This window comes from Vombatus ursinus, unplaced genomic scaffold (assembly GCF_900497805.2).
Source record: "Vombatus ursinus unplaced genomic scaffold, bare-nosed wombat genome assembly UNPS02014945.1, whole genome shotgun sequence".
Lineage (NCBI taxonomy): Eukaryota > Metazoa > Chordata > Mammalia > Diprotodontia > Vombatidae > Vombatus > Vombatus ursinus.
The window spans coordinates 4,366,009-4,378,651 of record NW_020954723.1 but is presented as its reverse complement, the minus strand read 5'-3'; the positions used below and the strand labels follow the sequence as shown (position 1 = coordinate 4,378,651).

Genomic DNA, 12,643 nt, shown 5'->3' with positions numbered 1-12,643 from the left:
GTCACAGCTCACAGTGAGGGCTGGGTCTGGTTTTTGAGGCTTTCTACACTTACCCTGGGTAGGTCATTTAACCTATCAGGGCCCCAGCAAACACTCTGAAAGTCTAAACTACAAAGAAGGTGCCAGTCTATAGCAGTATTTCCTCATTGGGAGTTTCCTATATCAATGAAATCACAGACTCACTTCCTTCCCCCCACAATCCAAAACAACAACAATAATTCAATGAGTAAGAAGTGGAAACATTACTACCCAGGGTATGAGAAGTTAAATGACTTGCCAGCCCATATGAGTCAGAGGCAGGACCTGTACACGGGTCTTCTTGGCTTTAAGGCCAGCTCTCTAGCTAGGCTACAAGGCAAAAAAGTTTTTATTATATGTTTACTCTGCTCCAAGCACTATGCTAAGCACTGGGGATACAAATAAAAGTAAAAGACAGTCTCTATGTTCAAGGAGCTTACATTCTAATTGTGGGTGGGTGGGGGAACGGGAGGAGGAGTCACTGAGGGGAAGGAGGGATCCAGGGGCAGCAACACATAAAAGGAAGTAGGAAAGGCAGAGTGGGAGAGAGACGGTATCCACACAGGGACATGATGGTGAAATTCATGAGGTCATGGTGGCAAAGTCAGAGGACAGGGCATGGTGGCAAAATCCAGGAAAGTCACTATACAAGGCATTTTCGGTGGGAAACACACTAGCAGTTGTGAGGTTCAGAAAAGGCCACACCTAGAGAGAGGTATTTGAGCTGAGCTTTGATGAAAATAGGGATTCTAAGAGGTGGAATGAAGAGGAATGCATTCCAGAACTGGAAAGCAGCCAAGGAATAGGGAAGGGAGATAGGGTGACACATGTGAAGAACAACAAGAAAGGCAGTTGGACTGGACTACAGGCACATGACAGGGGTAAGGTAGACTAAGATTGGAAAGACAGGCTACAGCCAACTTGTGAAGGTCTTTAAATGACAAATAAAGGGATCTGCATTAGATCCTATAGGTAACAGGGCATCCACTGGAGTCTTTTGACCAAGGAAATGAAATGGTCTGACTGGTGCTTTAGAAATATTACACTGATAGCTGTGTGAAAGATGAATTAGAGAGGAAAAAGTCTTGAGGGAAGGAGAATAAGTAGGAAACAATAGGCAGAGAGAAGGGGGGAAACATGAGAGAAGTTATAAAGGTGCAATTGACAAAACTTGGCAATCAATAATAATAATAAATGTGAGGTGAGAGACTCCATGGTTAGAACCCGTGTAACTGGAAAACTGGCTGTTTCCTTGGAAGAAATGGGCAAGTTCTAAAGAGGAGTGGTGCTAGGGGAAAAGATAACGAATTCTGTTCTGGACATGTTGAGTTTAAGAAGTCTATATCCTATGGTCATAATGTCTCACAGGCAACTGGTGACGTAGGCCTAGATATACAGATCTGTGAGTTACCTTCACACAGACAATAATTAATTCATGTAAGTTGATGGGGTCACTAAGAAAGAGTATACAGGGAGAATAGAAGCCATAAGACAAGACTTTGGAGCACACTCATATCTAGGGAGTGTAATATGGATGATGGTCCAGCAAAGAAGATTGAGAAGGATTGGTCATACAAGCAGAACCACCAAGATTTTCCAAGTAAGAGATCACTGATAAGTTTGGAGAGTTGAGTAATGAAGTCAGAAGCTAAATGAGAAAAAAGCTCATAAGTAAGAGGAAAAGAAGTGGAGAAAATGAGAGTACACAGATTTTTCTTAGAGTTTATCTTTTAAAGGGAAGAGAGATACAAGACAACAGTTTAAGGACACCTCTCTAGAAATTTCAAGATTATTGATAGTGTCTGAGCAACCAAATCCACCAGTTCTCTCAGTAACTAAGCAAGTTATTTCATTTGGACATGGTGAACTGAATTTACTCAAGAAAATCTCACCCTATTTATTTTGGGCTTCAACTCCCATTAACCATTTTAACCAGTTAGGAGGCTATTACAATAGACTAAGATGGTGGCAGTGTGAGTGGAAGAGATGGAAGAGAAGAGCATGGAAGAGGCAGATTCAAAAGATACTATAGAAACAGTATTAATAACACTTGGCAATTAATATGTGAGAGTGAGGAAGAAAAAAGAGTCAAACATTATGCTAAGAGTCTGGCCCGACTGAGTAGAGGAGAGGGAAATTTGGGGAAGGGCCAGGCAGGGAACAAAACGATGAGTTTAGTTCTAAATGTGTATAGTTTGAGGTATTGTCAGGATAGCCACATGAAACTATCTAGAAGGCAGCTGGAGATTTGAAACTAGTCCTTAGCAAAGAGAATAGAATTGGTTATATAGACTTGGGATCATCTTAAGTCATGGAAGTGTATGAGATCACCAAGAGAGAGCCTATAGAAAGAGAAAAGGGCCAAAGATAAAGCTTTAAGGGACATCCCTTAGGGGACAGGAAAATACTAAATGAACCAAGAGGAGACCACGAAGGAATGCTTAAATAGACAGGAATGAGGAAAAAACCAGGGTCACAAGAACCACAGGAGGAGAAAGTATCCAGAAAATTAAAGTCCACAGAGTCTAAAGCTACAAGATGAAGCCTAAGCAAAACCCATCATATTTGCTAAGAGTTTACTAGGGACCCTGACAGCAGTTTTCAGTTGAGTGGTGGAGATAGAAATCAGACTTCAAGAGGTTGAGGACTGAATGAATAGTATAGTAAAGGAAACAATCATAGATTATTTTCCTAAACATTTAGAAATGAAGAGAAGAGGTATTTTAAGATGTTAAATTTCAGAGGATAACAACATTAAAGGGAGGCTTCTTGTTTGTTTAGGGGAAGATCTGAGCATGTTTATAGACAGAAGGGAAAGATGTAATAAAGAAAGAAATGAGAGAAACGGAGACAGAAAGGGAGAAAGGGGGAGAAAGAGAGGGAGAGTGAGAGAGGGGGGAGAGAGAGAGGGAGGGAGGGAGGGGGGGGGGGAGAGAGAGAGAGAGAGAGAGAGAGAGAGAGAGAGAGAGAGAGAGAGAGAGAGAGAGAGAATAAGAACAATGGACAGGCAAGTTCCTTGAGGAGCTGGGAGGGGTGTGCATTAAGAGGACAGAATTGTGGTTAATGCTGGCAAGGAGAGAGACCTCAACCTCTGTAACTGTAGCAAAGGAACAGAAATGAAAAAAGGAGGATGGGAGACCAATAAACTCAAGATGGATGTCCTCAGTCTTCTCATTTGACTTCTCATTTATGACACTTTTGAAATTCTGAAATAAAAGTCATCTTGTAGAGATTTTCGGGAATACCAAAGACTTGAATAAAAGATATAACCAACAAGATACCAAATAAGATAAACACTTCTAATCATTTAAGTACAGAGGTAGAGATGAAGAGCGCTTGCCCACTTTAAACATGATCCTTTCATACTCAAGAACTAAGTTTATGAGTTTGGGGGTCTGAGGAAAATTGCTAAAATATGGCCAGTGAATTAGTCAACAGATTGTCATCACAAGATGGAAACTATACTTGAAAATAAAATGAAAAATCATCTTGGTGAAAATAAGCCTTGACTATTCAATGCTAGAAGGAAATGCCTGCCTTAGCTCTGATCTTTTCTTAGTGGAATGCTTCTAAGACTACAGCAGTCTCCCTCGAATCATTTGGGAAATGAAGAGAAGTCAATACGCAGGAAAGCATTAAGCCTGCAAAAAGCAAGATGGGCACCTCAGACTGAATTCCGATGCAGAAAAAAATTAAAGCTTTACAAAGTTTTTATAACTAAAACCATAAAGTGAATTGATTGCACTATGTTAACTACCATGTTACAACTATACTCAACATTAGTTTGAAACTAAGAGATCGGGAAAATTTTCAATGTTTAAGTTAGAGGAATCTCAAAAGATGTTAGAAGTCATCTTAAAAGAACCTAACTATGAAGCAAATCAACTAATAAGGGCATATTACGTAGCTAGCCATCTCCACCAGATGACTTTCCACAGATAAGTACAACTTTCCTTGATGTTACAGAGAACTGCCTTCATCAGAAACAGCACGTGGGTCTACTGAAATCACCTTGTAGAAATTACCCGTTGTAAAATGTTCCTGATGGTGGATTATAAGGGATTCTCTATAATGCTGAATAGCTCCCCAGATAAAACACAGCATATTTCCAAGGATGGCTTAAGCCCAGGGACAATGACTCATGACTATGCAGGGGCATCTGACTACTGCTTTACACGGTTACAAATGTGACTTTTTTCCCCCAAAGAATAGCTAACCATGATTTTATATAGTCAAAAAATATATATAAAAAAGACTTAAGCTATGCAACACTCATCTGTTCTCCCTCAGCCTCTGTTTAATGTGTAAATACACTGGAGGGATCTCAAGGCTGCAATAGGGGAGAAAATTTTATTTAATTCACTCTGATATTTTGTTTTTATCTTCCTGCATTAAGGCTATGGCAATGGATGGAAAATTTAAAAGGGAAAAACAAACACAGAAAACTAATTATTTTCAAAATACAGATTTTTTTTTAAGTCCCAAGGAGAAAATTACCTGAGAATGTATCTAGCTCATATCTAGCCACAATGGTAATTTGATGCTTTGCTCAGCATGCAAACTGTACTGAGACAGCAGCAAACTTAGATTAATCATCTTCTTCTGAAGTTTGAAAACTCAAAATTCTACGCAGAAGTGTTTAAGAAAAGCTAAGTGACTACATAACTTCCTGACAAATGAAAAGACCGTAAGACACTATAAGCTGATGATGTGGTCACTTTTGTGCTCTAGGATCCTGCTCAACTGTACCTTACAGAATCTAATCTAAAAACACTATGCTTTTAAGTGCCAATCTTATCAGAAGCTATGTAATAATGTGTTGGGTTTTTTTTTTAATTCCATCTCACATGAAAATCTGTAACACACAATCCAGAAAGTCCTTTGATTATGACAGAAATCACTCTGGAAGATGCATGTGTTTTGGAAATGGTAACCTCTCCAGTAGAAACCACACAGACAGGTGGGTCTGCTGACCATCATATCTATTTTCAAGAAAACATCAGTTTCATCATACATAAACATATCTCATAGTTTTCAAGGCTGCATCCACTAAGTTGACCGCAGTGACTTACAAGCCATACCTCTGACAGCATTTCATATTGGCCTCTTCTTCCCAAAGCAATAGTTAATAGATCATAGACTACGGATGCACTTTGTAAGCTGATGATGCGGTCACTTTTGTGTTCTGGTATCCTGCTCAATACAGCATCTCGGTTTGCCTGAGAACATCAAAAAGAAAGAGGGCTTTGAGAAAGGTCAGCACATAGATTAAATATCTACTTGCTATTTATTAAAAAACTCTTCACATAAATGCTCCCAGAGCCAACAATGTACAGATCAGGTCTTGGAGCAAATTAGGAACAGGAGGAACAAATTGACCCTTGGCAATTAAAAGCTGGCCATTATAGTACAAAAGTACACTGTTCTGCACCAGGATTTCTCATATTTGAACAATGGGGCTGATTCAAAAGGCTGCTCGTACCTAAATCAAACATCTGCAGGAAGCTATTTAAAAGCTAACACAAAGCAAAATTATCTCCCCAGATGCACATATGCACCTATGGAATCCTTGCACACATAGTGTTGCTTTAGGAGAGCAGAACTATATATCCAGTAGGCAGATAACCGATACTTGGCACTATTCCTCTGAGGGAGGGAGAGAGGGGAGGTAAGAAAGGAAGGAAGAGAAGGAGGGAGGGAAGGAGAATTCCTGACTCCCACAACTTTCATCATGAAATGGTGCTTTCAAATCAACAGGTCCTACAGAGATTTGTTTTCCTTTCTTCTCTGTGACAAAATCTGTATAGCTGTCCAATACTCACTCACATCCCTGATACCTGTGTGACCTTGAGCAAGTCTCTTAACCTCATCAGATCCAAGTTCCTCATCAGTAAAACATGGAGATTGGACTAGATGGGCTCTGAAGTCTATTGCAGCTCTAAATCTATGGTCCTATGCTTCTATGCTCTTCACCATAATGGACCACAAGTCAAAACATAATTGAATATAGGTTACAAAACAGACAGAATAGAAAGAGGCGAGCAGATTTTTTATTTAAATAATACCACAGAGAACACCTTTCTAATTTAATGCCTCTATAGCTTAGCACAGAAATATATCGTAGACATTCAAGCTTAATATTCTCTTCTATCTAGAAATCAAATGCTCTTCACAAACAACTTGTTTTCATTAACATTCAAATTTAATTTTTCTACAGATTCCCAGAGAGACACTGTATTATAGATAAAGCAGCTCATTTTCCCCTTTCCTTATTACAGGGACCAAAATGATTCAAATTTGGTACTCTCCGCCTTAATTTGACAGGCCTGGTCTCTCAGTCTCTCATAACTCTGGATCAGTAAGGATAGAAAGAAGGCCCCCAGGGCTATGTTCTCAAAGTGGCACATGAAGTAAGCACTGGGGTCATACAGATGGCCATTTTGATGTTCTCCTTCCTTCACGCCATTCTGAAAGCCTGCTTACCAACTCTGCCTCCCACTAAGAAGGAACTGCCTTTCTTTTCAGCACCAACTCCTTGGCATTTACTGTTAGCACCATAGATCAGTATGGATTTGGCTTCAAAACTCCCTCCTCTGAAACATAAAAGTTAGAATAAAAGATAATCAGGGCACTTCTCATTGAGTGAATCACTTCTTGTTAGAGCAGGCCTTATCTCGAAATTTTCATCATAAGTTTTCCTGATCCAGGTGTCAATTCTAAGCCAAGGAAAGAAATGATGGATTAACTAAGTAAGACTTGCTAGAAACAACTTTATCCTATTTTTTTTTACTTGATGTTATCTGTCCTAAAACCATTACTCTGAAGAGAAAAAAATTGTAGTAATTCTGATATTTGTAAGAGATCAAAATTGGAGGCCTTATCAACTATCAAGCTGTATCAAATTTTTCATTTCAAAAGAAAAGTGTTCAGAAATCTTGTGTTTACAAATATATGATGCATATTTTCAAACATCATTGTGAGCACTACTAGCTTTTCAACAATTAAGGTGGTTGTTTTTGTTACCATTATATAGCTGCAGGTTTGATAATCCCCTTTATTTTATGGAAAAATTAATCAGAGTCAAAAAATAATGTGATATGATGATATACAGCAACTCAATCCTGAACTTACTTCTTGTGGGTAGAGGGTCTAACAGGTAAATTTATGTTTCTGCTTTATAGCTAATACAGCCATAAAAATAAACCATTTTCTCAACCACTAAAAAGCAGAGTAATGTTCATTTTGACTCTGAAGTTGAACATATTTATTTCCTGTCTACAAACTGTAAAAATAAAAAAAATTATAGAGAAGGAAACAAGTTTTCTTGATGGTAAAATTGCAACTTTTACTAATTTCTACATAATTTCTAACTATGGAATGATTACAGTTTGCACATAACTATCTTGATCAGGAACCTGTTGCTCTGATTTCTAACGAAAATTTGGCATCATTGTCAAATAGCGTCATTGGACCTTACTACACAGTAGTGAGTTTACGAAAACCAAAAATCTTTTTTTGACGGATTCTAAGCTTACTAATGCAAAGTGCCTCCAACTTTAAAGGCTACCAGTTAATATTTATTCAATTAAAGACAAAGAGGGATAAATGAAATGCATCCCCCCCCAACTGACATACTGCCTTTGGGGCCAGATATATTAAGTATGACCAAGCAAAGGCTGAAAACTTAGTATGAGGGTACTGTTGCCTAAAAGTCTAATATGAAATAGCCTTAATCAAAGAGTAGGTTATAAAATGCAAGGAGGTTATTAGACCAAGAAGAGTCTGGGGAAAGCACGAAACACAAATGATTCCTGAGGTGCCAGCTGGTTGAAAAGTGATAAGCACAGGTGGGCAAGGATTACAGCCTGTTACTTTCTAGGGTGACTAAGTTCAATGACAGAAAAGACAAGCCAAAGAAAAACAAAAGAATTGATGAAGGCATCTTGACCCTACTAACATGACCATTTTCCAGTTTTTAATAAAGACAAAAATAATTTCCCTGATTAATGCCATTCACTACTTTATTCTCCATTTAACCTGTTCTTCTGTATTCTGTTTGTATTCCTCAGAAAATTCTCTGAGAATTCCTGAGCCACTTTCAATTATTTCTAAAAAACTGTGGAGAAGGGCAAATGTGATCCCAATTATTTAAAAGAGAAGAGGCTACAAACAGCTTGATTTCTACTCTTGGTAAAATCCTTCAACCGATCATTAAAGTGAAAAGCAGTGATTAATCACTCAAAGCATTGTGGCTTCATCAAAAACAGGTCACATCAGTCTAACTCCATTTTTTTTTTATTTTGATACAATATCTAGGTCAGGAGATGGCCAAGGAAATGTTCTATAGAACAGTGTATCAAAATTTTGGCAAATCATTTGACAAAATCTCTTATCCTATGCTTGTGGACAACATGAAGAAATGAGACCTAGATTACAAGTGGGTTCATAATTAGTTGGATAACTGGACTCAAAGAATAATCAGTAATGGTAGAGTATTCAAAGATCTGTCCTTAACTCTGTGATGGTTAATACTTTTATCAATGTTTGAATGAAATTTTGAAAAGTGTACCTGTCAAATGTATAGGTGATATGAAGCTGAAAAAGACAGCTTATATGACCGATAACAGAGACAGGATCCAAAGAAGATATCAACAGGATAGAATAATGGGCCTAATCAAATACTATGACATTTAAAAGGAATATATATTTTAAAAGAAACCAGAATTCTAAAATCTGAGATACAAAGAACCTCAAAGGCCATCCTAATCAAACTCATCTACAACTGAGAATCCCTTCTACATCTCCAGCAAGTAGTGATCCAGCTTTTTCCTGAAGACTTAAAAGATGAAGGAGCCCACTACCTATCATGGCAGCCAATTCTATAGTTTTTTGGTTGGAAGCTTTTCCTAATGTCAATCCTAAATCTGTTTCTCTAGTTCTGTCTTCTGGGGCCAAGAAGAACAAGTCCAAATCAACTCCATATGACAGTACTTCAAATACTTTCTTCCCAAAGTCTTCTTTCCATGGCTAGATATCCCCAGGCTAACATCTTTCACTCTTCTAGGCCTCTTACGAATGTAATTACTAAGATGTGGTGCCCAAAACTTCAAAAGTTCAGAATAGATAAGATATACCTAGATAAGCATTCCTATGAAAAAGATAGGGGAAAGGGGGTAGGAGGAGAGAGGGCAAAGCACCTGGGTAAACTGAAAGCTAGATATGAATCAACCAGGAGACAATGACATCAAAATAACTAACAAATCATTAATTGAGAGGTATACTGTACAGAATGAAGGAGCTGACAAATGCACTTTACATGATAGCAACCTTCAAGTATTTGATGGGTTTTCACATAGAAGAGGAATTAAGCCTTCTTTATTTAGTCTCAGAGAGTGAAATTAAGAGGACTGGGCAGAAGTTGCAAAAAGATTATGGACTGAAGCTAGACGTAGAGAAAAATCTTCCTAACAATTAGAGTTGTCCCAAAGTTTAATGGACAGTCTCTAAAGTGAATGAGTTTCCCCTTGCTGCAAGATTTCCAAAGGGAGAGCAGATAATCACTTGTCAGCAGTGTTACAGAATTGTTCTTGGCCAGGTACAAGGTTGGATTGAGGCAAACTAGGCTGAACCTATTTTGCATCATGGACCTCTTTGGTGTTCAGCTTTCATTTTTGAAGAGGACCGATGACATCATGGAGCGATGCTCTGACTTGCACATGAATTGGATTCAAGTGAGGCAGAGTTGTGCCAAGTCATCAGTCTTGCTCTCTCTTCCACAGACATCAAAGTCCAGTGGCAGGACAAAAGTCAGGATGACTGTGCATGGCTTAGGATGCAGTGGATGACCTTGGAGTCTTCAATGCCTGTCCAAGCTCTAAGCACTCCACAGCGCCTGCTTCAGCCGCCTTCGTGGCCGTTGGAACAAATCGTTCTCATCCACCCATTCCACCAGGAGAAGTCTTCACACAGTTGGGGAAGACACCCCCAACTCACTGATGGGTTTCAGCAGTTTAGTTAAGCCTATGAATCCCTTCTCTGAATGTTTTTAAACTCATAAAATAAAGTATGTAGGATTACCATGGAAACCAATTATACTGAAATAAATATTTTTTCCTCCATCCAAGTTCATGGACCTTGAAACCTACCCAAGTGAAGAACCTCCTGGGCTAGAGGATCTCTGAGGTCCTTTCCAACTCTGACCTTCTATGACTGTATTACCAACCAGACTGGAAAAAAGAGGGGGGAAGAGGGATAGTGCTCCCATGTTTTTAAATGTCTCTCACTATACTTGGAACACATAGTACAATGCCTTAGCATCCAATGTGCATTTAACAAAGAGACTGGAGCACTCTCCCTCCTCATCCCCACCTCCAGGCTTCCCTGGCTCCCTTCAAATACCAGCTAGAGTCCCACCTTCTGCAAGAAGCCTCTCTCAGTCCCCCTTAGTATTAGTGCCTTCCCTCTGGATTATCTCCAAGGTACCCCGGCCATCTCTTGTTTATACATAGTTGCTTACCTGTTGTCTCCCTCATTAGACTCTACACTCTTTCAGAGCAGGAGCTGACTTTGATCTTTCTTTGTATTTCTAGCACTTAGAACAGTACGTGGCACCTAACAGGCACTTAATAAACGTTAAATGACTGACTAATTGACTGATGTAATAGGTACTTAATAAATAATAGTTGATCAACTAGTTAATCACACAAATGATATCATTTATAAAATAGAATAAACAGAATGTTCAGATTAGAAGAGATCCTAGAGGCTCACCTAATAGAAGCCTCTTATTTTATCAGTGATAACTGGAGCCCAGGGGTATGAAGCAACCTAACCAAGGTCATTCAGCTTTTAAGTGGCAAAGTCAGTATGCACACAAAGACCTAATCCCAAAACCAACTCTCCTTCTTCTACATATTATGGATACCAACCATCCCAGATCACAGTCCAGTATTACTTCTACTATACCACAAATGTTCAAAACTGAAAACTCACATCACTTTTAACTATAAGAGCAAACTAGTTCCATATTAGGAGCAGCTCAGTAGCACAGTGGATAGAGTACCAGGCCTGAAATTAGGAAGTCTCATCTGCCCAAGTTCAAATCTAGCCTCAGATACTTACTAGCTGTATGACCCTGGGCAAGTCACTTAATCCTGTTTGCCTCAGTTTCCTCATTTGTAAAATGAGCTAGAGGGAAATGGCAAACCACTCCAAGTGTCTTTACCCAGAAAACCCTAAATGGGGTCACAAAGAGTCAGACATGACTTAAACGCCTGAACAGCAACAAGAGTTTTATATTGCATACAACATTACACAGTGGGAAGCAGAATATGCTGAGAAAAAAAAAAACTTTTAAAATTTTATATACTTGTCAACACCAAGAAAGATTTCCAAGATGATGATGATGGCTAACATTTATAAAGTACTTACACTTTTCCAGGCAACGTGCTAAGTACTTTACAAATATTATCTTATTTGATCCTGACAACAACTCTGAGACGTAGGTACTATTATTATCCCCATTTTACATATGAGGAAACTGAGGCAAACAGACAGTAAGTGACTTGCCCAGGATCACACAACTAGTAAGTGTCTGAGGCTGGGTTTGAACTCAAATCTTCTCGACTCCAGACCCAACTCTCTATCCACTGCACCCTCTCAACAGTCTGATAATGATTACATTCACAACCTCATGGTTATCCTTAAGCTCTAACATATCAGGGCCTTCCTCACAAGCCACAACCTTTGAGGAAGTCTGGCCTGTTACTGTGATAGGTAGCTTAACTAGGGAAGCAGCAGGCTGGAAGAGGGACTTCAGCCAGCCAGTGCTCAAATAACATAAGGTTCATAAACACAGAACTGACCCCAAAACTGCTAGATTATTAGGACAAAATGGGTAAGAGTGCCCCCTCCCTATTTCCACATTACCCTCTTCCCTCACAACCACCTTTTTGCGACTTCTTATTCAAGGTGATTCTTGATACAGTCATCTGATTACAATTGTGTAAAAATGGGGTACGTGTTATGTTGACTGAATGGACACACAATGTAATTTTGTCATGGGTCTAGTACAGTTTATTTATACTATGCTGATGTCAGGATTTAAGAAGAAACTCTGAATCTCAAGTCAACACAGAGTCTGACCAGGACAAAGACAATAAGTCTGAACAATAAGGGAAACACAGTGGAAAAAAAAAAAACAGATTGTACTGGTCCCTCAGCACTAATGAGTACACCTTCCCAGAGATAATAACATGAAGCAATCACACCCGTCCTGAGTCGTCTGACAAAAGGACCAGTACCCTGGCCCAAGGGAAATCCCAGTGAAGAAGAAAAAAAAAATGTCTGTATTGCACTTACCATCGATTCACTGATCAGCAACAACAATAGGGCTTCCTCAGTATTCTCCTGGGGGCAAAAAATGCTGCCAGAACAAAACAAAACATCCACCTTAGCAAAGCCACATTAGAATAATGTAAACATGCATTACTATAAGCAGAGCAGAAATTACGAAAGAAGCTTCTATAATACCAAGCAATAGAACACCTGGAATTCACTGGATTGTTTGGGAACAACATCCTGTGATATTTATGTATGTTAATGGAAGGGAACCAGTCTACCTACA

General features: G+C 39.0%; 1 protein-coding gene across 4 annotated transcripts in view; it reads right to left on the bottom strand.

Moving 5' to 3' along the window:
• The window catches only part of TTC7B (tetratricopeptide repeat domain 7B), a 313,914-nt gene that overhangs the window by 171,209 nt on the left and 130,062 nt on the right, over positions 1-12,643 (bottom strand). For all 4 annotated transcript variants that reach the window (XM_027844965.1, XM_027844966.1, XM_027844967.1 and 1 more), the window contains 2 exons: positions 12,379-12,442; positions 5,100-5,237 (listed from right to left, as the gene is read on the bottom strand). In XM_027844965.1, coding sequence (XP_027700766.1) covers positions 5,100-5,237; positions 12,379-12,442 — 202 coding nt within the window. The remainder of the gene's footprint in view (positions 1-5,099; positions 5,238-12,378; positions 12,443-12,643) is intronic.